The sequence below is a fragment of the Notolabrus celidotus genome, chromosome 1 (assembly GCF_009762535.1).
Source record: "Notolabrus celidotus isolate fNotCel1 chromosome 1, fNotCel1.pri, whole genome shotgun sequence".
Lineage (NCBI taxonomy): Eukaryota > Metazoa > Chordata > Actinopteri > Labriformes > Labridae > Notolabrus > Notolabrus celidotus.
Window position 1 is genome coordinate 39,464,455 of NC_048272.1, and position 26,957 is coordinate 39,491,411.

The 26,957-nt window shown below is 40.8% G+C and overlaps 1 protein-coding gene across 1 annotated transcript in view; it reads right to left on the reverse strand.

Annotated features, from left to right (window-relative positions):
- Positions 1-257: 257 nt before the first annotated feature.
- chl1b (cell adhesion molecule L1-like b) overlaps positions 258-26,957 on the reverse strand; it is a 106,133-nt gene continuing 79,433 nt past the window's right edge. The window contains exons 23-28 of the mRNA XM_034695760.1: positions 20,307-20,486; positions 13,612-13,683; positions 9,094-9,255; positions 8,579-8,710; positions 7,675-7,747; positions 258-682 (exon numbers count right to left, since the gene is read on the reverse strand). Coding sequence (XP_034551651.1) covers positions 478-682; positions 7,675-7,747; positions 8,579-8,710; positions 9,094-9,255; positions 13,612-13,683; positions 20,307-20,486 — 824 coding nt within the window. The 3' untranslated portion in view covers positions 258-477. The remainder of the gene's footprint in view (positions 683-7,674; positions 7,748-8,578; positions 8,711-9,093; positions 9,256-13,611; positions 13,684-20,306; positions 20,487-26,957) is intronic.

Consider the following 26,957-nt stretch of genomic DNA (forward strand, 5'->3'; position numbering starts at 1 on the left):
TAATAGGTGACAAAATATTGTTCATTTTCAACAGAGCAATGAGCATAAAGTAACTTCTTACACTTCCTGAGTAACTTGCCCAACACTGGTGGTCTGCTACAAGATAACTTCAGAGGCAAAGCTGTATAATGATGTGCAATGGACAGTGAAACACTTGTACAAACTCTACTGCGGCCAAAGAAAGAAAATCCAAGCCCTCTAAACTTTTTTCAGTCATGATATTGTTTTTTTTAAAAAGACACTGCACACATACAATATACACTATATTTACACAGTATTTAGTAACGGTCATTCTGTAGCAACTTGACAAAAAAAGAGCTTTACAAAATGTGGGTGGCAGTACGCAGTTGGCAATGACGCATTACATTTGACACAAAACCCTGTGCTTGGTTGGATAATGTCTGTTTCCTTTTTTCACTTGTTCCTCTCAGCACGTGAGAACAGTGTCAGGAGGGCGATGGATGGCAGGGCCACTCCTCATGCCGAGGTCTGAGTGGTGGCTTTGATCTCAGCAGATGCTCTCTTCTCCTTTTGCCCCGCGTACTCTCCGATAAAGGAGCCGTCCTCGTTGAACTGAACATCCTCGTCGCCATAGTCCACCAGGCTGTCCCCGCTGTCCCCTGCTTTGATCTCTTTGCTCAGCGAGTGTTGGCTGCCCTTCAGTGGCTTCTCGTCATTGTCACTGCAAGAGAGGCACAGTGGATTTAAAATCACCTCATTTCACCCGTGACTTCACTCTGTGGCTTATTTGGAGAGGAGGGGGTGCAAGCTCAAACTATCACTGCCTCTACAATGAGCCTCTGTGACCAGCATTTATCAAAGGCTGACCAAATGGTAAATGGACTGCATTTGCATAGTGCCTTTATCATCTTCCAACTACATAAAGCACTTTACGTTACATGCTATTTAACCAATTCACACACACCCAAACACAAAGAGGACATCACTTCCTGTAGTCTAAATGGTTCCTGATGATTATTCCTCTCTCCTCGATCCTCGGTTGAAATTAAACCTTTACTATGAGGAGCGACGATCGAGGAGAGAGGAGGGTAATCTGATATGAAGTGAGGATACACAAGATTAGCCCCAACAAGAGTCATTCAACCTATGGACACGCCCACAAAGTGAATAGCCCTTATATGCAGTGTAGTGTGCAGTATTAAGTAGAATTAAGCAGAACAGACTTGGTAGACATATAACATAATATCCACAAGTTTGTTTGAATAATACAATTAATTAGTAACTATTAATAATTACCTGAATATAAAAATAATTTTGTTTTTGTCAACTTAGAATAAGCCTTTTATATAAACTGTACATCAGGAGGATGACATGTATCTGCTGTAGCACAGCATGGACACACTAGTATGTTTTTTTGTTATTTTTGGATTGATTGTGTCAACTCATTTTAATTTTTTGGTTAAATTTTTGGGTATTTTGTGCATTTCTTTGAGAAGTCAGCTGAAGAGAGACAGGAAATGTGGGGATTAAAGATTGGGGGAAGACATGCAGCAAATGGTGGGGAGTCGAACCGGCGACCTCTGCAACGAGGACCGTTGCCTCTGTATGTGGGGCGCTTAGGGCCTGATCTACTAAGATCCCAAATAACGAGCGCTAATTTGCGTGTGCAAATAATCATTTTGCACGTGTTATTTCTGGGCGTGTTGCGGGTGATCTACTAAGACTGCGTGCGCAAATGATAACGAGTGCAAAAGTGGTGCAGACCGCCCTATTTTAATGAGGATTTTGCGTGTGCCATCGGCTGTCACCATGGAGAGTTTGAGAGAACAGAGTGGTCTTAAACGATAAATGAAGTTTGAAGACATGGAGTTGGAGGTTTTAGTGGAGGAGGGAAATAAACACATCGGTGAACTCCAGCAGAGACATCTCAGCGTTAGAAACGCGATTTGGGAGGCCATCTGTGAAAAGGTGAATGATGTGAGAAAAAACAGAAGATCTGCCGATGAAATAAACGCATCTACTCTACTCCAAAATGCAATCAGTGTTTTGATGGAGTTTAGAGAGCGATTTGATGAGGCTAAGTCTGCTAGTCTTGCTCTAGAAAAGTTAGCCGTCACTTGGATGAAGACAGTCGCCTCACTGTCCCAGGGAGCAACTTTCGGGTGAACGTTTTTAATGCCTGATATCATCATCCAGCAACTGTCCCAAAGATTCACCAGCTTAAATGGAACTGGGAACATGTTTGAGTCAATTCACCCCAACACACTGCTGCAAGCACGAGGTGAGGAGTTACGCAGAGCTGCCTGGCGCAGCTCAGTGAGCGCTCATTCTCCAAGTTAAAACTAACTAAAAACCCCTTGATGAGCACGATGGGACAGGAGAGACTGAGTGGACATGTCATGTTATCTATTGAGAATGACAGATCAAAGAAAATGGACATACAGTGCATCGTGGACAAGTCCGCTGAGCTTAAGGCTCGTCCAAACAGTGGTGAGTAGGCCTAGCTCATATTGATTTTTTGTTTGGATGTGAACATGTGAGCCGCTGTGCCAATTTGACTAAACTTTATATCTGTTGATACAGTGACCTACTGTGCTCTCATTATATGAAAAAGTTAAAGTGGGTGTCAGAATGATGCGGTCGCTATCCGTGGTGCTGAACTGCTTTGAATTTGTGTTGTTTTATTATTATTATTTTGTTATCTTGGTTTGATTAACTAAAACATGTAGTAATGCTTGTAAGCCCAGCTTTTGCGGGCATGTTGTAAAGCGATGTTATGATGAGCTTTACAGTGACCGCAGCCATGTGTGCGTAACGCTGTGCCAGTTTGCACCTGCCTTTCAAACATGCTAAATATAGACGCAAATACAGCGCACGCTATCTGCTTCAGGTTTGATAGATCACATTGCGTGTGCTAAATGATTACATTTGCATCTCCTCCTCCCAGTATTTTGCACGTTCTGATGATCTACATGTATTCTGCATATTCATGAAGGCAAACACGCTAAATGATTTGCGAGTGCTATTTTGCTCATTTGACAGACGCAATCCTCGGTGCTCCCAGTTAGTACGTCAGCTGTGCGCGTGTTTTTATACACGCAAACCTTTAGTAGATCGGGCCCTTAGACCGCTAGGCCACCAGCGCCCCATTGTATTAAGTTTTTTGATAGTAAATCTTGACAAATAGAGGATCATACATAGTATAGACATGACTGCATGAGGTGTTTCATCAACGAGAGGGAGGATTGAGGGAGCATTTCGAGTTAGAACATGACAGCTAGACACACTACCAGTCAAAGGGTATACTGTCGCCTGTAAAATGTGTGTTTTTTTGTGTAACTTTTTTCTTTCTTTTTTACAATCCTTACAATTTAAGTGTCTGTTTTTTTGTATTCAATGCTGCTCATACGTGCCTTAAATTGCCCCCCGGGGACAAATAAAGTTTTCTGAATTGAATTGAAAGTTTGGACACACCTTCTCATTCAAGGCTTTTCTTTTAATTATTGTAAACACTGTAGATTAATACCAAATACATCAAAACTATGAAAGAACATATATGGAATTATTGAATGAATAAAAAAGTGTTAAACAAAGCAGAATATGTTTTATATTTTAGATTCTGTAAAGTAGCCCCCTTTTTCCTTCATGACAGCTTTGCACACTCTTGGTATTCTCTCAGTCTGCTTCATGAAGTGGTCTCCTGGAATGGTTTCTAATTAACATGAGCCTTGTCAAGAGTTCATTTGTAGAATGACTTGCCTTCTTTATGTGTTTGAGACCATCAGTTGTGTTGTTCAGAGGTAGGGTTAGTACACAATGGATAGCCCTATTTGACTACTGTTGTAATCCAGATTATGGCTAAACCAGATTATTTCATAGTTTTGATGTCTTCAGTATTAATCTACAATGTTGAAAATAATCAAAATAAATAAAAACCAATGAATGAGAAGGTGTGTCCAAACTTTGGACTGGTAGTGTATGACTAAATATCTACACACTGTACTTAAGGATTAAACGCTCCAGGAAATCAAACTTCAATGAATCTTGATAAAGGAGAAAAGACAGACTTTAGAACAGACACTAAAGGGTGTCCTGAAACAGATCAGAAGTGATAACATGGATATAAAATGTATTTGATATGAGAAAGCAAACAAAGTATTAACAATGACTCCTGAGTTTTGTATTTTGATTCACCATCACAAATGATTCATCGCATAATCTCACAACATGAGCTTAATAGAGATATTTCCTTTTTCAGAATCAGCTGTTCTTTTCATCTGCCAAGCATATCATAGTTGATACATCAGTTTTTGAGACCTCTACATCATCAGTGTGATATATTTTTTTCCAAATAAACCTGATGTAAACAATCAGATACATGCAGTGCACGGATATTCCACCAGGTGTGAGTAATTCATGCACCAGAAGGACGCCACTTGAGACATCCAAAATATCAGCTGTGGATCAGAGACCCACTCGAGGTTTTTCAGAGATATTTTATACAATTTTGAAAAAATTTGAATGAAAAAAACTTTCAAATTGTATTTACTGGATTGATGCAATGTAAAACTAATTCATATTTCATTACTTCATTTAAAAACAGCTGGTATTTTTATTATTTAAGAACATGTTTAAATGACATAATTGAGTATATTTAGAGTAGAAATTGAGATATTTATAATGTATATTGTATTTTTTTTTTATATATTCAACCTGCTGTATCATGATGATTGATGACTGGTTGAATGTTGCCATGGCTCCCTAGTAAATAATTGTCTTTAATCATTGAATTCCACTAAAAACTGAACAATTCAGAGAAGAAATATACAATAAACTAGTTTTTTTTTTTTTTTGCTGTGTATCAGATACAGAATATGTATGACGTTGTCGTGCAATATGTAAAAAAAATAATTTCTATGTTTGAAATTACTTTGGGGAAAATTTGAAGGAAACTCAAAGTTTGATAGGATAAAACTGTTGTTTTTAAATGTTTTAGTTTGTTAAAAAAATAAGAAACTTTGAGCAATACATTTGCACCAAAATACCTGATGTATCAAATATGATACAAATTCAAACTCATACATGAAAATTGCCATACATTCCTTTTTTTTTTTTGTCAGAAGGTCTAACACACTCCATTTTCAAAGAATTAGAATTTTCTGACAATTATGTGATGGTTCAGGCTTTACAGGGTTAAAGAGAGAGAGTTAAAGTGTGGGAGAATAGATGTATGTCTATCAACAAAGACTTTATTCAACAAATGTACATATTATGCTAATAATTGATGAGCATTCCATTTTAATAAGCATTAACGATAATCTGTTTCCCATAAACCTTTAGACCTAACAGACAATTGTCAGTGATCCTGCGACATCAATAAAGTGTCTTGTTTAAATGACATAAGGGTTCACAACAAGATGATCAGTACCTACAAATGGTAGACATGGTCTGGATGGTTCTAAGTAGGACACAAAATAAACAGACTATAGGTTGTATAGAAAAATAACTGTCACACAAACAGCTTCTAAAGCTGACTGACAGCTGTTCCAGTGGTTATCAGGTGATATCCTTCCCTCAGGATATCTCTTCACATGACATTTCCTGAGGAGAGGAAACATCGCTTGTCTCTTAAACCATATTTTATTGGGTTTTTTCTTCCTCATTTCATTTCCTTGCATCTCTCCATTAACATCTGATAGGAGAGACTAATATGCAAGGAAAATATACAATTGCATGGTGCATGGATACAGCTCAGATCTGAGATGCAACCAGAGAATCTAGTCAAAAAAAGGTTTCCCTCTTTTCCAGTCTTTCCAGGCGTTTTTCAACCGGAGGAGCTTTACCCCGGAACTAGGGACTGTACCTCAGAACTATGTGCGTTTCCACAAGTGGTACCGGGGTCTAAATTTAGTTCAGGGGTAGATAGTCTCTCCCCTAAAAAGCCCCTGCTAGGGGGGTAGTACTTTTCATAGGTTCCGGGACGTTCGGGGGGCAGGGCCTGCAATGCTGAACGTGTCTCATTGGTAGATTAACTGCAGTGTGTTCATTCCACCCGCCGTCCACAATAACATCACACACATCTGTGATTCACTTGATTTCTCTTCCTTTCATTAGTTTTTATTTGTTCTATATTTTTTGTATGTGTGTGTACTTTTCAAAAGAAGAAGCTGTGATTCTCTTGATTTAGCAGCTTGTAACAGTATGTCTTCTCTCAGCCCACCATACGTCTCTCCCGGTGTTACGGTTTTAAAAGTGACCCTGTAAACTGGAGACCTTCAGCTGAGCGTGTCAGTGTTTGTGGAGTTTACACAGCTGTTGAAACACAGAGGGAGTTCCTGGGAATGCAAACTAGTTTAGTTTTTATTAAGATTTCAAAATATCCTCATCAGATATTTAATGATCGTCTAAAGACGTTTATGAGGGATGCATCCTGCTGAGAGTCTCTAGTTAACAGGGTCGCGGTTTAAACCAAAACACCGGCCGATCTCTGCCACGGCTTTTTGAGTTCAAAAGGATTTTAAAGCCGTGTTGAAACGTCTTTGCTCCTCGCGCTTATCTCCTCTCACGTGTTGATTCAGTGAATCCATCTGTGATGAAATATAGCACCATCTAAAACAGCGCCAGCTGAGTCTCTTCATGCTAACAGGCTAACTGTTGTGTTGCTCATAATGATACCTGCCTGTCCGCCTGCTTCTATGGTGTCATCTGTGATGAACGGCATTCGTCTTTGTTTTACTGCCCTCTACTGGTCTGGTGGTGTAGTGCATTTACTTTTATTTTTTTCCTCCATATGTCACTGGCCTGATCTACACAATCTACCCGGCTCTTCAGCCTGTGGTCGAAACGCAGACAACAATGGGGGCACAGGAACCTTTGAGTTCCAGGTAATGTAGTTCTGGGGGCTAAAAGACTCCGGAACTCTTAGTCGAAATGCACCTTTTATGCTAAGCTAAGCTAACTGTCTGCTGAAGGTATGTTCACATTAAAATTTAAAAACATGCAACTAGTAAACCACTTTTTATTATATTTTAACTAGCTGCACTTTGTAAAAACCTAAATCAGAAACTAAGACATGGATTTTCCTCGGTGGTCAACTTAATATTAAGTATTGCACAAATCTGTTCACACTATGCCACTGGTAACTTCTCACATTAGCATTTGTTGTGTTGTGCAGATCATTCTGACCGAATCACACTCAGACCATGTTGCAGTGGACTGTTATGAACAACAAAAGCATTAATGACATGTGTCCAGATATTACTGCCCCAGTGATGAGCTGATCACACAGATCATTTTAGCCCCCTGGCGTGTGCTGGACAGTTTGTGTTCAACTCCATCAGGACAGACAGAAAAAAGTATCTGAACAGCTTTGCAACTCTTCATGGTGCAAAGCTAACCACCAACATAAACACAAACTGTTTCTATGGGAAAAAACTCTCTAAAGTGAAACTACCACTCCCACAACAATGAGGTGTCAACAGCAAACGTTGTTTACCACATATTTTCCAGTTACTCAGTCCATCAAATGTCTTGAACAGAAGGCTCCATGTGAGCCTCGTGCAAGCTGGGTTGTCTTTTCAGTGAGAGGAGAAATGCAGAGAGAATAACATAGAGAAGAGGATGAAGATGATTGCTAGCAGAAAAGCAGCTCACACACCGTTGCATGCCAATTGCAGAGAGGTGGTGAAATAACACTTCCAGTATAAGGCTTACCTGTATTCACAAAATGTGTCGTCATTCATACCCTGGGACTCCACGTCTGGGTGAAGGTCTTCTTTTTCTTTAACTGCTCACAAAATAGAGAGAAGACATCAGTGATTTCCACAAGGGGTGGCCGCCAATCAAGAACACGGTGGCCCCTGACTGTTACGTTGTATGGTTCAAGGCTCAGTTCCTGACTCAGTGCATTGTTCCTTTAACAGAAGGTCAGCAGATGCTTATGAAAGATAGCAAAATGTCAAATTAATAAATGGGACTTGTATAATGCTATAAACAGCAGCAAAGTCAATGTGCAGTTCTTTGTGATGGTATGAAAAAAAAAAAGCAAAAAAAAAAAGCATGAGGCTCTGGCAGATGTTGGAGTGGCGGGTTGTAATTGGAATTTAATGAGAAAACAAAGGACAGAGCTGTATCTTGCTCTTTTTTCTGCTGACAAGTGAAATGATCGCTGCCCAGACGACAACCTGATGGCCATTAGCTGTGAATAATAAAGCTGATAAGGACTCTCTTGTCCCCAACAGGAGGAATAACATCGACATACCACAGAGCTTATGTCATCATTACCTGCTCAGCCACCCCATGTACAGCATTTGCATTTTGTCTGGCTGTGGGCTGCACTTTGCTTAGATTGCTGCTGGGAAAATAATGCGTGCCTAAATAATGCAGCATTCAAATGCTGGACACACAGTTGAAATGCAAATGTCTGTTTTTTTCAATGCACAAGTCATTTTTAAGAAAACACTTGCAGGATAATGATTTTGTGGCTTACAAAGGCTATTTCTGAAATCTTTAAAAGGACTAATAGTGTGTCACAGAGCAATGGAAATACAATGATGCTCAGATCAGCATGCAGTAGTTAAGCAAAGTGATGTGTGTGTGATTGTTGGCGAGCGCCTACCAGAGTATTTCCCTCCTTTATTTCTGTTGACAAAGCAGGCGATCAACACAATGAGTGTGAGGAAGGCGATGGCACACATCAGGCCGATGAACCAGCCCTGGGTGGATATTCCTTCGTGTGTGCTGGCCAGACCTGAGGAGAACAAAACCAGGCGACTTTGACACACCTTGGCCTTTTCATTGGGACACTGATTGAATGTTTACATCGACAAAGCCTATCTGATGCAAAGGCGGAAGGTGGCAAGGCAGCTGATGGGTGCGTCCCAATATTAATATTAAACAGCTAATCCTGCTTGTCTAATTAATCAAGTGAGGAACGCTGTACAAATGTAATTCCTCTCAGCGAGCCTGCTCGGCTTAAATAGTAACATCACGGAGGACCACACACTGCTGCTTGAGTCATCACTCAAGGACATGCAGAGTGCACCTGCACTATGTTCAAAAAGAAGCCAATTAGTTTGCTTGCATTCTGATTTTTAATGATTCCATGTAAACAGTTCTGGTTTCCCCCCTCACCTGTAGACCCAGTTGTGATAACATCTTCAAATATACTAGAATTATCAACCCAGCTGTTTGCAATCAGTCGCACTGTGTACTCAGTCCGTGGTTCAGGCGGTTCAATGTTGTGGAAAGTCTTAGAGTCGTGCAAGGCATCTGATATGTTCCAGACAGCCTCACCTGTGCAGGGATGAATGATTAGGATGGGTTAGTAGTCAGAAGAACACACAACTAATGGATCTAGAGAAGATATGACATGAATGGTCTAATGATCTATGATCCGAACCCACAAAATCTAATTAAAATCACTCTAACGATAAGAAAGAGATTTATACCAGCTTGTGCTTTTTTCCTAGATGCAATATAAAACACAGCATGCTCTCTTCCAGATATGCAGCTGGAATTTGCAAAGCTGTCACTCAAAGCTGAGCTAACATTCAACAATACTGGGACTGATGGAGAAATGAGACAGGATGAGGATGAAGTGTGAAATGAAGGATGGGTTATTAAAGGACACACATATCAAACCAGCGTTGAAGTTTGAGCTGCGTTTTCGCACCACGAAGTAGTGCTGGGCGATAATTTGATAACTATAATTATTGTGATGTCATTTTTCTTGATATAAATACAAAAAATGTTCGATGAAAATTTGATAAAAATGTAATTACACCCCCCAGCCACTAATAAGGGAGGGGGCGCTAATGAGCCTTAAGCGCTAGTTGCCACCCAACAATAGTCAAATGAAGAAGCCGGCATTGAACAGCCAATCGTGTCGCAGGATGAGAGGTAGGCGGGGCTTAAAGGCATTTTGTAGCAATATGTAAACAGAGATGAAACTAGCGACAAGGAAACTGAAGGAACCTCAAAACCTAGCAGCTCAAAGCAGAGTCGTTAGTCGGACACTGTGTCGACTCTGAGTTAACATTAACTTCATACACTTCATTATATATACTTTCAGGATGTGGGTAAAGGAAGAGAATAGAGACAACTTCTGCTGTGCATTTCTAACACGTTTAATGTCCAACGTGACCGTAGGACAACTGAACACTGAATAACCGTGATGCATTCACTGCACTGTGGGAAACAACATTACTCTGCCTATAACCCTTAGTAATCTTAAAGCTGGGGTTGGTAATCGGATTTAGATACACTTTTTGTTATACTGGTTAAAATGATCTTTATGTCCTGATGGTAATCAATACATGATGTGTTCCTAAAAAAGAGTGAAAAAAAGCTGCTATCTACAGCCGGAGTAAACCTGGGAAAACACCAACCAATCACCGTTTTTTTTGGCTCCCCAAATTTTAAACCAATCAAATCCCGTCCTGCCGTTCTGCCCTCCTCCTGCGCGTACATTTCCCCGGCGTGCACTCCTCCGAGTCCCCGTCTCCTGCCTCTGCTTCCCCTGACTCTATTTACTGCCCCTCTCGCTTGTCCTCGGGCCTGTCCCCTCTGACCTGATGAGGTGCTTTGCTCAGGACTGTAGTCCGGATCAGAGTCTAAAAAGCTCTCACCAACAAGCAGAATAATTAATGACGTTCAGTAAGTCCTACAGAAAATATAGATTTATTGTAGCGTCCGTCCGGACGCTGTAGTGATGACGAGCCGATTCGTGAACATGTTGAGTTTTAATAACCGGTCACTGTCGGCCGTGATCACGACAACCAACAAAGCAACAATCAATGTTTGAATGAGTGAAGAACTTCTCCTCTTGTCTCTCCTCTCTCCCACTCGCACACTCTACACCTCTCCTGATGCCTTCACTGACCGTCAACACTGTAGGAATTAAGAACATCTACACTGAACACATTTAACAAACAGTAGAGCTGTTACAGTATTATATATGTGTTATAACTTTTCTCCTGATATCGTGTCACCAGTACAACTGGATAATGCTAGCATGATAGTTGTGAGTACTAACAGCAGCCATGTTTGTTTGTGTTTTTAACTTTCACTATGATAATGTTTTGGTGAGGACCGGTTTTGAATCAGTCACGATCATATGGTCGAGAATCAGCGGCGCTCGTGCATGTGAGCGGGGGGGCGTCATTTTGGAGGAGCTCCGAGGGAGGAGGGGAGGGGTTAGACGGAGTCATGAGGAAATGCTACATTCAAATTCATGCTGGTTTTCCGAGACTACCAACCCTAGCTTTAAAGGGGAGAACACAACTCAAAACAATACTCTATAAACTGATACATAGAACACAATTTTATACATATTTGTTGTAAATTTAAATCAAATTATGGAAAAGAGCTCAACCTGAGAAAAATAAGAATCTACAAACTAAAACTTCACAAAAATCTCATCTCACATTAAAGACCTGCTTCCTGTTAGCACCGTCAGAAATGATGGATTCAAGGAGTTTATCAGAAAACTAAATCCAGATACAAACTAACAAACTGTCTGGTTTCTTCAACTTTCACTCAGGAGCAAAAATCTGACTTTACATTTAAATGAAATAATGTTTTGATATTTATCGTGATAATTATCGGTATCGACTGATATGAACTATTTTATCGTGATAACATCATTTTCAATATCGCCCAGCACTACCACGAACGATGTTGCTCATCAACTTCTGTAAAAGATGCAGCACGCTCCTCTGTTTACCAACAACTCATCTAAGAGGCATGACTTGACAAAGGTGGGGACTCTGAGTTGATCCCTCAAAAATAAAAGAAGTAATGTGGATATGAAAATGGAATCACAGATGAAGTCTACAATGCCAGAGATATCTACACAGATCTTGGGGAGATTTTCCATCGAATGTGATTCACTTTGAATATCCCATGGATTATTATTCAACTCTTTTGACATACCAAAGACATAGAGCTGGGAGGTAAATCCATGTTGGGGATTAATTTGTATTTGTGGTTTAGGATGATTTTTTTAGTTCAGATTTTTATCTTAAACGTCCTCTGCTGCTCCCCTCGAGCTCCTGAAGTTCATACCCTCTCCATGTTTTGTTTACTTCATACAGAAACATATACGACAACAGCGTGGCTGCCAGTGTAAATAAAGAGTCTGCTCAAAAAAGGCACACTCGTCAGTCGTTTGGAAGTGGTTCAGTTTTATGGCATCAGACCTCAAAGAATCCACGCTCCGCTGCAAAGTTTGTTCAAAAGCTGCTGCAACTAAAGGCAATTTATCTCATCATGTTAAACAGAGGCATGCAGCCAACAGGGAGAAATGTGCATCACTACAAGGACCGCCACAGCCCACAATCACCCAGCAAAAACATTACTGGAATAGTGGACTAGTTTTTAGTTGGCTTCATCCCTGACTAGAGTCTACCTCTGATGTATTCAGTTATGAATACTTCAATAATGCAATTATTATCGTTGTCATTTCCTATGAAAGCAGGTGCAAATATCACACTTCATCAGCCTCAGAAATCTAATCTGACCTTCTGACACCCAAAGAGGGAAAAAGAATGTAGTGGATGATGTGCATTATTAGTATGTGGGAAGAATGCTTTGATAGCAGCTGTCTGGGGTAGTCAAAAAAGCCCAATCCACTTCATTTCCCCACGGCAAACATGCAAATCTTCTGCTGTGTCTCCCGCTCAGGTGCATTATTTACTCAGGTGATAACTCAGCACACAAGGACACCTGCGTCTGTGCTGCCCATCCCAACCACTGCAAATGACACTCTCTGACTAATGTTGATGGATTAGTCTGCAACTATGGTAATTCCAGTCATTGGAACTGCACAATGACTTTGACTGACAAAGGCCCCTGGACTAAAAATATCCTGAGGCGGGCTGCCGTGTTTTGTCACAGCACTCCTCAGCTTGCTATTAAATGCTGCAAGAAGCAGCTGCTCACCCAGCAGGGAGCTGATGCCCAGGAAGACGCCCCTTCAAAGTCAGGTAGCTTTTTATAAGGAGAAGCCAAAACATATTCTGATATAGGAGCTTTCAACAGCTTCCACTTATCCACTTATCTCAGTGTCCTGTAAATATCACCCTTCCAGTGTGAGCTCTCACTAGCAGGGTAAGCCCAGGAGGATGTTCCTGCTCACTGGACAACCAGAGCGGTGCTGCTGTTTACCCAGTTGAAGATTACATGGAAATGTCAGGTGACTGTTGGGTCAATACACTGGTGTGTACAGGGAGGACCGGGGCCCAACAAATCAATCACTGACAATTAGACATATTTGTCCCCTTCAAGTGACTGCACTCAACAGCTCCATGGCTCAGGATATAGATCTAGTATCCATGATCTCCCTGTGGTGCCGTAGAGAAATTAAAACCGTCTTTTCAAAAAAGATAACAAACAATAAAATGGAGCTGTTAGTTGGCAGTTTGAAATAAGCCTTCAGAATACAGAGATGTTATGTATCTTTGTTCTGGTTATCAATGGACTTCAAACAAACAGAAAAGCAAAGTGAGTCCACCGGCCATCACATCATCTACTACAATATTCTGACAAAACAAACATATTTATTGGATTGCATAAAGTCCAGATTGATTTCCCGGTGTCGTAGTCTCTGTGGTTTAATGCTGGTTGTGTTAGAATGTGCTTCAGCTCTACCTATAGTGAGGCGAGTGGGTTTGGTCACAGGGGACTTTGCAGTGCTTGGAGGTGAGGGGGAAGCTGACCTGCCTGGAGAGAAAGACAGACCTGTTGGTTATCAACTGGGATAAAGCTTTGCTAGCTCACTATGCTCTACTGTTAGCACACTATCTTTATCTACAATCTAGATTTAGTAACTAAGACAACTACCTGTACACAGTAAGAAAACTACATGTCTATAGTGATACAGCATGCTGAATACATTACATTTCTACAGAGTGGGGTGTAGTGATCTTAATTTCTTGCCTTTATGAGTTTTTTCTCTTTTTTTTGCACATTATTCAAAGGAAGCAGATCTAATGTGCGCCATGTATGATGCTCTCTTTGGCTCTGCTTCCTGAAGCATCATTTATTTCCCCAGATTGAGCTGGTCAACTTGTACTGAGTCTGCTGGTGCTGGGATGAAAGTCACTAGTGGTTTACTGTCACTAATGAGCCGAAACTAAAATGAATTTATAATTACTTAACTCATTATCATAGCTTTTCCAAAGCAAACCACAAACTTCATCCAAGAAGGAGCTGACATTTTTTCTAACAAGAGGAGGCATCAGTGTGCTCTCCGCTGATGATAAGGGCACACAGCAGACAAGGTCAATTATTTGCAGAGAGGATGATTGTTTGGAGCCGTTTAATTCTGCAATGGCAAAAAAAAAAATGGATCCCACTATTTCAGTCTAAGAACCTGGTGATTTAGGCGGGTCTCTAACATCCACATCTGTCCACATTTCTAAGTTAAGGCATGCATCCTCTACCTAAATCATTTTTGTAAAACATATACCAACAATAAACCCTAAATCAAACTTCTAAGTGTGTTTCAGAGCGCTCTAAGATTGTAAGTGTTGGTATGATGTTCCACAGTTTGCACACAGACACAGATCTACATACTGATGCCAACAGTGGAAGCCAAAGTGGAAGCTGGGGGAGAAAAGAAAATAAAGAAAGAAGAAAACAGAAGGGGAAAGCAAAGCAGTGCTAAGCAAGCGTGTAAACACACATTAACAACGTACACAGTCCAATCCAAGGTTACGGCAAAGCAGTGCACCTTTTAGTTTAACAGAAAGCCACAAAGACACTTAATAGGAGTGCTGACACATAGACATGAAGTAGCAATGCACTACAAGATAGCTGAGTTGTCACAAATAACATTCAAATCTTAACCCCCCCCTCCCTCAAACCACACCAGCAAATAGCAGTTCTGTGATGAGTTGATCTTGTTTGCTTTTGGATTTGTCCTTGTGTTTCTTGCCTTGATTCCTCCCTGTGTGTATTCTGTATTATAAGTGATCCTATGTCTTCCTCTTGTTATTAGTGATCAATGTATCTTGTTGTTGATCCAATTTCTTATGTTTCTTGAGGCTGGTTTATACTTCTGTGTCTCCCCTACTCAGCAGGGGCTGATGCAGACATGTGCACTATATACTTGTGCGTCGATGTGTCCGTGTCACGCAGCATATCTCCACCGAAACGCTTGAGGGCAGTGAGGTCTCTCTGATAGACCAGTCGCCTGCTTCCGGCCCCGCTATGATCTCTGTTCACTTTTCCACAGCGATTCAGAGCGTGTTATGTTAATCTACAGCTGATACATGTCGCTGTTTATCATACAGACATGATTACATGAAGAACAGAGAGGAGGAGATGAAATACACGGCCGATGTTTCGGATCCCGGAAGTGCTGTAAAGATGGGGAATACTGTCATGGCCAAAAGTTTTGAGAATGACACAAATATTAATTTTCACAAAGTCTGCTGTTTCAGTTTTTATAATGGCAATTTGCATATACTCCAGAATGTTATGAGGAGTGATCAGCTCAACTGCAATTAATTGCAAAGTCCCTCTTTGCCTTGAAAATGAACTTTATCACCAAAAACACATTTCCACTGCATTTCAGCCCTGCCACAAAAGGACCAGCTAACATCATTTCAATGACACACAGGTGTCACACACATTAACACAGTCTCATCTGTTAGCCATGGTTACCTGCAAGGAAACACGTGCAGCCATCATTGCATTGCACAAAAAGGGCCTAACAGGGAAGTTTATAGCAGCGAGTAAGATTGCACCTCAGTCAACCGTCTATCCAATTATGAAGAACTTCAAGGAGAGAGGTTCAATTGTTGCCAAACAGGCTCCAGGGCACCCAAGAAAGTCCAGCAAGCGCCGGGACCGTCTCCTGAAGGTGTTACAGCTGCGGGATCGGGCCACCACCAGTGCAGAGCTTGCTCAGGAATGGCAGCAGGCAGGTGTGAGTGCATCTGCACGCACAGTGAGGCGAAGACTTTTGGAGGAAGGCCTGGTGTCAAGGAGGGCAGCAAAGAAGCCACTTCTCTCCAGTAAAAACATCAGGGACAGACTGATATTCTGCAGAAGGTACAGGGACTGGACTGCTGAGGACTGGGGTAAAGTCATTTTCTCTGATGAATCCTCTTTCCGATTGTTTGGGGCATCTGGAGGAAGGCTTTTTCAGAGAAGACGAGGTGAGCGCTACCATCAGTCCCGTCTCTTGCCAACAGTGAAGCATCCTGAGACCATTCATGTGTGGGGTTGCTTTTCGGTCAAGGGAGTGGACTCTCTCACAATCTTGCCTAAAAACACAGCCATGAATAAAGAATGGTACCAGAACGTCCTCCGAGAGCAACTTCTCCCAACCATCCAAGGGCAGTTTGGTGATGAAGAATGCCTTTTCCAGCATTAAGGAGCACCTTGCCATAAAGCAAAAGTCATAACAAAATGGCTCGGGGAACAAAACATTAAGATTTTGGGCCCTTGGCCAGGAAACTCCCCAGATCTTAATCCCATTGAGAACTTGTGGTCAATCCTCAAGAGGCGGGTGGACAATCAAAAACCCACAAATTCTGACAAACTCCAAGCATTGATTATGCAAGAATGGACTGCCATCAGTCAGGATTTGGTCCAGAAGTTGATTGACAGCATGCCAGGGAGAATTGCAGAGGTCTTGAAAAAGAAGGGTCAACACTGCAAATATTGACTTATTGCATGAATTCTGTGTAATTCTCAATAAAAGCTTTTGATACTTATGAAATGCTTCTAATTGTATTTCATTATACCATAGAAACACCTGACAAAAACACCTAAAAACCCTGAAGCAGCAGACTTTGTGAAAATGTAATATTTGTGTCATTCTCAAAACTTTTGGCCATGACTGTACAATGCTGCTGAGTCGACCAATCACAGGGCTTGTGGTGCGCGTCAATTCTACGTGTAGCTACATGTTGGAGGAGGTGCACGTCAGCTACGTGCGAAGGCCTCTGCGTAGGCTACGCCGTCAATTCGACGTAGAAGTATAAATCAGGCTTTAGTCTAGTCTTGTGATTACTGTTTTATTTTGTAGTTCTTGATCCCTGTGTTTCCAGTTTAGTTCTACTTCCTGTCCTTGTGTGTTTCCCTCCTTTTTGGATGAGCCTGATTCGTTTTATCTGTGTCCTGTGTTCCCACCTGTGTTAATCACTCCTGATCTACTAAGATCCCAAATAATGAGGGATAAATTGCGTGTGCAAACAAAAAAATTGCACGTGCTATTTATGGGCATGTTGCGGGTGATCTTTTGTGATTGCGTGTGCAAATGATAACAGGTGCAAAAGTGTTGCGGACCGCTCTATTGAAATGAGGATTTTGCGTATGCTACCGGCTGTCACCATGGAGAGTTTGGGAGAGCAGTGTGGCCGCAAACGAAAAATGAAGTTTGAAGCCTGCATATTCATGACAGCAAACAGAAATAGATTGCACATGCTATTTTGCTATAATCCTATGTGCACCCGGTTAGTACATCTGCTCAAGTTTGCACATGTTTTTTATACATGCAAACCTTTAGTACATCAGGCACTCTGTGTATTTAGTTCCTTCGTTTCACCTGTCCTGTGTTGGATCATTGTATGTCTCCCTAGTGTTCACCAAGTGTTTCTTCATCCCAGTGTTTCCAGTCTTTTCTTTTGTATTTAGTTTCTTAGACATTATAGTAAGTTTCGTTTGTTCCTTAAGTTCTTTTATCATTAAAATCTTTGTTTTTCTGCACATGGGTCCTCCTCCATTCTTCCCCATCCTGACAAATTCAATAAACAAAAGAATCCTTCAAACTGAAAACAGTTCTTCCTGGCTCTTCAGCATTCAAATAAACCATCACAGAGAGCAAATATAGTTCCTTAGTGTGACTGTAAGGATTCTGAAGTGTTCTAAACACCAAGTAATTTATCACATATTTAACACCTGCAGCTGCACTGAGAATTAAGTTGTGCTGTATGTCTGTTCATAACACAATTTGAGTGACATACTTTACTTTGTAAGGTGTGTTTGTATTAAAGCTATACCAAATGGTGCATGCTAACAGTATCAGCTGCTAGAGTTCATTTACTGACACTGGATGGTTTCCTGCTTCTTTTTTCCACCCAGTTATTTATGGAGAGAATATTGTGTCTTTAATATGCAATCAAAAATAATGGATTTGAGAACAAAAAACAATTTTGCAAACAAAATTATGATTTGAAAAATAGGAAATAATGCTATGAATAAAGGAAATATATTTGTGATTAAAAATGTATCTTTATAAATCCACTCTTTTTTTGTTACAAACAAAATTATTATTCTCACGAACCACAGATTCGTTTGCGTTTCCAGTTTTTGCGTTTGCGTTTCCAGTTTTTGCATTTGCGTTTCTACATAACTGTCATGGGCGGGACCTCCCCTGAGAGATGCAAGAAGCCTCCTGATTGGTCAGTCTCACTCAGAGAGACGGTGTGACAACTTCCGCCCCAACAAGTTGTTGCCGCAAAGGGAGACATATCAACATCGAGAAACAGGTACGTTTTGTGTAACATACCTGTCTATTTTCTGTCTTATTGGTGCTATTAAGGTTACACTTGTCGTTCGTTCTTCCAGTGTTTTTTTCCCCTAACCGTTTTAGACGGCGGTATCAGACATTAACACCTAACACGCTGTGTGCTCGTCATTAGTGACTGACTTTATTACCACCCGGCTTTAAGGACAGTTATCCCAATTTTATAGTTATTGGCCTGTTTATAAATAAATAAAAGAACTTTTTCATTAGATATACTATCAGAACAAATTAGGAGGCGTGTGTGGATTGTTGAGGGGTCATTCCTCCTTTAAGTTAAGTAAAAAGAAACTAAAAGCATAAAAGGGGCCATATTTTCACTGATCTTCAACCCTTAGGGTTTGATCATGTTTTATTTATGGAGAACCATCCTGATGGACCTCCATCCTCCTGTGAAGAAGAAATTATTCTCCATGAGTGAAAACAGTCATAATAACAGTTACCTCAGTAAACTGCTTCCTGATGCTGCTTTCTGGTACCAGCGACAGTGATAAATAAAACATGATCAAACCCTAAGGGTTGAAGATCAGTGAAAATATGGCCCCTTTTATGCTTTTAGTTTCTTTTTACTTAACTTAAAGGAGGAATGACCCCTCAACAATCCACACACACGCCTCCTGATTTGTTCTGATAGTATATCTAATGAAAAAGTTTGTTTATTTATTTATAAACAGGCCGATAACTATGAAATTAGGATAACTGTCACTAAAGCCGGGCGGTAATAAAGTCAGTCACTAATGACGAGCACACAGCGTGTTAGGTGTTAATGTCTGATACCGCCGTCTAAAACGGTTAGGGGAAAAAAACACTGGAAGAACGAACGACAAGTGTAACCTTAATAGCACCAATAAGACAGAAAATAGACAGGTATGTTACGCAAAACGTACCTGTTTCTCCATGTTGATATGTCTCCCTTCGCGGCAACAACTTGTTGGGGCGGAAGTTGTCACACCGTCTCTCTGAGTGACACTGACCAATCAGGAGGCTTCTTGCATCTCTCAGGGGAGGTCCCGCCCATGACAGTTATGTAGAAACGCAAACGCAAAAACTGGAAACGCAAACGCAAAAACTGGAAACGCAAACGAATCTGTGGTTCGTGAGAATAATAATTTTGTTTGTAACAAAAAAAGAGTGGATTTATAAAGATACATTTTTAATCACAAATATATTTCCTTTATTCATAGCATAATTTCATATTTTTCAAATCATAATTTTGTTTGCAAAATTGTTTTTTGTTCTCAAATCCATTATTTTTGATCGCATATTAAAGACACAATATTCTCTCCATAGTTATTCACACCATCACTGCCTGAATCTGAAGTCTTGAGTGTGAGGCAGCTGTGTCGCACAGTCATCAACAAATAACATGTAAGTAAAATGAAAAGATGATATGCTATAGGCAGACACGTTATGATAACTTACCAACCACCTCTTTCATGATTACACTATTTCAGAGGCAAAGCTTCAGTTTCCCTCTGCTCAAGGCAATTTTCTTTCTTAGGTGATTGTTTCAGCTCTCTGCCCAATCAATAAGCACTTGCTCTTTCATGACAGTGACAAATGAAAACCTCTACCACATCCATATGAAATTGTTTATCCACAAAAATTACTTACATGGAGATATGAAAAGCTTGGCTGCCCAGGCATATATCATAGTCCACAAGTTCAAATCCATTTTGTCACAGTAAAATGGATCTGTCACTGACGTAACTAAGCCTGGATTCCGCCTGCCAATTCTGCGCCTCAGAGCTCGTCTGTGTTCTTGTGGTTTAAAAAGCTTTAACATACCCACTGCTTTTCCACTTACTTGTTTCTAGTGTGGTGGTGCACTCCTCAGTGACGACAGGCCCGCAGCCCACCTTGGTGCATGAGCGGAGGTAGAACTTGTATCTGCTCACAGACTCCAGGTCACGCAGAATCCACTTGGTGGTGTCAGGTTTGCTGATGTCGACCGTCTGCAGTGGACCCACTTCCTCTGTGTCGTTGACTGGATTCAAAAATAAAAAAGCATAAAGTGTTTTGATCACAGTCTGCAGCTGCTTACCATATGTATAAACACACATGCATACAAATGTAAAGCAAAAAGTTCCTCTTTCTCATGACTCAGTGATGCTTCAGATCAACCTTCAACTTCCGGCTTGATCTCTGGAACAAACATCTCTTCTGACAATCATGAGACGTTTCTGTGATGCTAAAAGAAGTAAATGTCACTTATCATTTGTCACTGTGTTTGTACTCTGTTGGCTCTATGGAAACACAACCTGTCATATGCATTTTCTTAATGTGAAATGTTATTTGCATTAGCAGACAACAGATTGTTTCCTGCCCATTCAAAGCTAGAGTTTATTTCTGCTGTATCAGTCAACAATGTGATGCTAACTCATTTTTCACTGCGTAGAGCAGCACAGGAGGTAAGAAGGTGACATTTATGTTCTTTGTAACAAAAACAAACACAGCAGGTGTTCAGGTGACCTTTGTGTGAAAGAGGTGCTACCATTTCTGGAAGAAGACAAAAGAATGCATCGGTCTATTTCTCTTCTTGCTGGGACACCACCCATTGTTATCAGTCACTGCAATTTTCATTTGTTAGCTTTGCTTTGTCTCTAAAGACCATAATGTTCAACTTTTAGAAAATATGCAAGGGTGCACACAGGATACAACAAATGAGGCCACAAGCATCATGTTCCTGCTCTGTGTATGGATGCTTTCACACTTGAAAACTCACAGGGCTGAGATCCAGCGTGTATGATCTCATAGAGTCAACTAGCTGAAGGCTGTTTAACCAGTTTCAGACATCAATATTTCAAAACTCTCTTCAGGCATGGTGGGCCAAATATGGTTGGCCTTATATTGGGTGAAAGAGGCTGAGAACTGCTATCACTGAAAGCATAAAGTAACCTGAAAGATAATACTTTTTCAAATTGGAAGACTAATAAAAGGATAGAAAGATCAAGGCCATGATCGTTTAACTCCCACTGCTGAGGGTTTTTCTGATCAGAGCAGACTCTACATGGCTGCTCTTGACAAACTACTATGCAGAAACTCTAATGTAAAAGAGTCTTCAGTGGTTTTACTTCACTACTTGTAAATATCTATCCAGCCACCCATAAAGCTTTTTACATGTTATGAAAGGTACGCTGAACTTAAGGCAGATTTATACTTCTGCGTCAAATCGACGGCGTAGCCTCCATCGAAGGTCTGCGTAGCTCCCATACCTACGCAGAGGCCTACCCATGTAGCTGACGTGCACCTCCTCCGGATCCCTGCTCATCGGCCGCACATCGGCCGTGTATTTCATCTCCTCCTCTCTATTCTTCATTTAATCATGTCTGTATGATAAGCAGCAACATGTATCAGCTGTAGATTAACAGAACACGCTCTGAATTACTGTGGAAAAGTAAACAGAGATCGTAGCGGCCCTGAAACAGGCGACCGGACTATCAGAGAGACCGCACTGCCCTCAAACGACGGAGAATTGCTGCGCGACTTGGACACATCGACGCACAAGTATGTGGTGCTCATGACCGCAGAAGTATAAATTAGCCTTTAGATTGGGCATTAGAGTGTCTTTAACTTTGTACATTTTATAATTACCTTGTCTAATGGTGTGACTTTTTTTTGCAGCAAAACAACACGTTCTTAATGAGGTCAACTTCAGCTGTTATTATCCTCACAGAACGTCCTGATGGAGGGACAAACCTCAATCAGATCCACACTTACAGAAGGTGTTTCTTCTCTACCTGAGCGTGGGCCTGAATACTGATACACATGATGATTTCTTTAGAGACAACTTTATTGAATGATATCTGTGTTTAGAAGAGAACTGTGCCACATCATAAAGGTTAAGTGTTTAAACACCCTGGTATTTCTGCATAATCAGTGGGATAAATAATCTTAAAATAGGCCTCTCTTTAAAACCTATGAGGTGTGGCACTCTTAAAGGCTGCTGTGAAGAAGAGAGACCTTAAAGGTGACATATCATGCAAAATGGACTTTTTAATGGTTCTCTACCTGAAATATGTTTCACTGGCATGTCTACAAACCCCCCGAGAATGAAAAAAATCCATTCTGCCCCTTTTTTGATTTCTACACCTTTCTGTGTTTTTGTTACGTCACAACAATATCCGGTCTGTCACGGAGTCAGAGCTCGGAGCATGTTCAGCCCATAGACTGTATAAAATAATACTGAATCCCCCCTCCGTTTTTCATTACCTGCACACGTGTGCTAACAAGGAGCTTAGGAGGGAGGCATGCTAGTTGTAGGCTGTCTTAATAAACACAAAGGTCGGTTTTACGCCCCACGTCTGCAGATTTGAAGATCTAGTGGATGATTTTTATTTATCATGGATAAGTGCTAGCGCTAGTTAGCATAGCCACATAGCTACATGTCGTAGCTGTAGCTGTGTACCAAGATACACGTCGACATACTGACAAATAAAACAACAAGTAACACAAAATCTGTGACCAATCCTTCAGAAAAGGTCCCGCTGCATTTCTGGCAGAGGTCGGTTTTACTCCCCATGTCTGCAGATTTGAAGATCTAGTGGATGATTTTTATTTGTCATGGATAAGTGCTAGCGCTAGTTAGCATAGCCACATAGCTACATGTCGTAGCTGTAGCTGTGTACCAAGATACACGTCGACATACTGACAAATAAAACAACAAGAAACACTAAATCTGTGACCAATCCTTCAGAAAGGTCCTGCTGCCTTTCTGGTAGAGGTCAGTTTTACTCCCCACGTCTGCAGATTTGAAGATCTAGTGGATGATTTTTACTTATCATGGATAAGTGTTAGCGCTAGTTAGCATAGCCACATAGCTACATGTTCGTAGCTGTGTACCAAGACACACGTCGACATACTGATAAATAAAACAACAAGAAACACTAAATCTGTGACCAATCCTTCAGAAAGGTCCTGCTACAAGCGCCTCTCCGTCAGGATCAGATTCTGGATCAGATTCAGAGGGTTGAAGTAACGTGATCTCTGAGCAGCCGTGTATATTCAGCCAACATGTAAACATTAGATCAACGTGCCGGAGAGCCGAGGCACATCCACTTCCTGAGGGGGCGTGGTCAGAGAGAAAACAGAGTGTTCTGAGGAGGACTGAAGAAGAGGGTTCTTCAGGCATGCCAAAATCTGATTTCAAAGTGTTTTTTTGAGCATAAACTTCAAAGACATGTTTTTGGGGACCTCTTAGACCAATATATATTGATGAAAAAAGCGTGATATGTCACCTTTAAATGGATGTGATCTGGCTTTAAATTTCTGTTGTGTCACTGAAGATAAAATGACAGCTGGCGACATTATGCACCACATTTCACACATGGCTACCTTAATTAAGACTTGAAAAAAGGCACAGTTTTAAGAGTCTATTATCACCATTAATGTTGCTCAATGAAAATGTCCCCTCATGATATACTGAATAATACTTGGCCTTTTTGTGCAGCCGCCAAACAAATGTAATTGTGCAGCACGAAGACGCTGTTGGAAGCTAGTCTTGAGCTTTGTTATGACTTTTGTTTAAGGACAGCAAAGTGGTTGCATATGTAGGGTATGTGCAGCGATGGCATCCTGTGGGACTGTGATGTACACTGAAGATGTCCCCTGCAGACAGGATGAGGTCAGTTATACCGGACCCTAACAGACTGTGACACTTGGCCTTGGTCAGCGCTCGCCAAGCCGTGATCATGACGCACAGGCGAGCACACATAACCCTGACATGTTTCTTCTACACAAACTCTGACCTCACTATGACCCTGGCCCTATTAGCACTGCAGAATCATTTTCCTTTACTGGCTGAGGATCAAGGGTTAGACCACATGTTTCTCAGACTGGGGGGTGCGTCCCTTTGGTAAATAGACTACTGGGTAAATATAAAGCTGACAATAAATCTACACCGAACGTCACAACGACTGAGACAAAGACAAGAAGTCATACCTCACTCCAGCTTCTCCTCCACCAACATATTAAACATTTGGACGTCACATGCTGCGGCGTCACTGTCAGTTGCTCCCTGTGTGAGAGTGGCTCATTGGTGTTTCAGTTTGATGTCACACACTGAAGATGCATTTTTCTATCTTTGCAGACGATGTTCAAAACAATTACAGATACAGGAATTTGTTGGAAAAGGATGCATCTGATGGTTTGTTCTGGTGTATATGGATGTACCTTTAAGTGTTGATTTGTATGATGAAGGTAAGCGAGTCTAAAGATATTTTCATTGACCAAAGGGAAGCTCTTCCAATGTTGTATATCTACAGGAATAATTTGTGCTGTGTTGTTAACTCTGTGAAAGATGAGCTCTTGTTGAAATATGAAGTAATATGGTTTGAAAATGTTCTGACCACACCAAAACTAAGGACATAATAGCAGATCAAGCATTATTTCATCCCAGGATTATATGTCATGTAGTTTATCTAGAAGCCAAAGATCTTTGGTTGCCCAGTTCAGATCTAGTATTGTTCCTCTGGCCATTGAGGTCGGTCGACTTAAAAATATCTCTGAAGGAAACAGACTCTGTGAGATGTGTGATTTGAATGAAGTGGAAACAGAGTCCCATTTTCTTTTGTACTGTACAAATTATGATGACCTCAGAGAGATATTGTTTCAATTGCCTGTAAAAAGCCTGAAATATTGTGGTGGACAGATGAGCAAAAACTAAATTGGTTGTTTAATTCTGACGAGTTTAAACTTGATAATTTTACATCAAAAGCCTGGAAAAGAAGACAAGATAGTCTTTTTAAGTAGTGTGTATTTTTATTTGAATTATTTTCTTTTATTCTGTTATAATTTTCTCCCTCAGTTTCCTTAACAAGGAGTGATCGTGCTGTGCGCTCTGACCCTGGACTGTACAAATGTATGGTGCCTCATAAGCCCATGTGGGCTGGGCATATGATTGTATGCATGACATAATAATGAAACTTCAAACTTCAAACTTCAACCAAAACGTTTGGGAACTTCTGGCTTAGACAACCACCAGCAGGCCAAATCCTCCCTTTTTCTTTAAGCAGCAATAAACTCCTGCACTGTTAACACTGCTCTATTTCAATACGGCGCAATGTTGAATACAATTTTATTTCATTCTATCTTTGAACCTTCACTGAGCTAGAAATTAAAATTTCACTGAGATGAATAAATTATATTCCAACACTGTCCAAGCCAAGACATGCAGTAGTACAAAAACACTGCTTCAAACTTGAAAGACAACATATAACTCAAATGACAATCAACAATTAAATAACTTAGCAAAGAAATATACGTTGGATTTGTACTTTTGAACCTGCACCTGAGGCTCAAACACATTTGAAGCTGGTTTCAAGGACAGGGAGCTATGCATCAGCTCAGAACAGGGCTTTAGAGAAAGTGTGACGGAAATCTAAAAATGAAAGACTCAAACTACGACGGTTTGTTTTTTTTGTGAGCTTTATTCCGGCCTTCAGTGAGCTTTGCAAAAGCGGTCAGCTGGCAGAGTGATCTGACAAGCGAGACAAGGTCTGCACAACTTACCCAGAGTGAAGATTCAACATGTTACTTATTATTTTCAGAGTATAAGATTGATTATGGTGATGTTGTATGCATCAGCTCAATGCCTTCTCTCTCTGGACACCATTTTTCATGGAGCTCTGAGGATCATTACAAGTGTTAAGTCTCTAACCCATCACTGCTCCCTGTATGCTCGAGTTGGCTGGACTGCATTAGCCATAGGCTACATCACAGCATGTCCTTGTTTATAAGGCGATTCTTAACTTGCTTCCCCCTGTATTCATGCAATTTTATTCATTTAAAAAATACTGGAAGCTAGCTACAGTCTCCGCTCTGTGACCCGGTCACAAAACTTGTTTTTGCTTTCGGTCCCCAGAGTGTGTCTTGAAATGGGTAAAAAGAGTTTTAGATCCTCTGCTCCTGCAGCCTAGAATCAGGAGAGCCTGGGTTTGAGGAAGCTTGTCTCTTTAAATGTTTTTAAAAGAAGACTGAAGGCACTTAAGGAAGATGCATCAGCTTGTAGATGCTTTGACTGATGACTTTTGTTCTGAAATGTATGATATGTTGTCATCTTTTAGAATTCTGTGTTGTTTGTAAGTAACTTTGTTGGAATGTGCTGCTGCCGATCATGGCCAGGACACACTTGTAAAAGAGATTCTTAACCTCAATGTGGTTTTCCTGGTTAAAGGTGACATATCACGCTTTTTTCATCAATATATATTGGTCTAAGAGGTCACCAAAACATGTCTTTAAAGTTTGTGCTCAAAAAAATACTTTGAAATCAGATTTTGGCATGCCTGAAAAGCCCTCTTCTTCAGTCCTCCTCAGAACACTCTGTTTTCCCTCTGACCACGCCCCCTCAGGAAGTGGATGTGCCTCGGCTCTCCGGCACGTTGATCTAATGTTTACATGTTGGCTGAATATACACGGCTGCTCAGAGATCACGTTACTTCAACCCTCTGAATCTGATCCA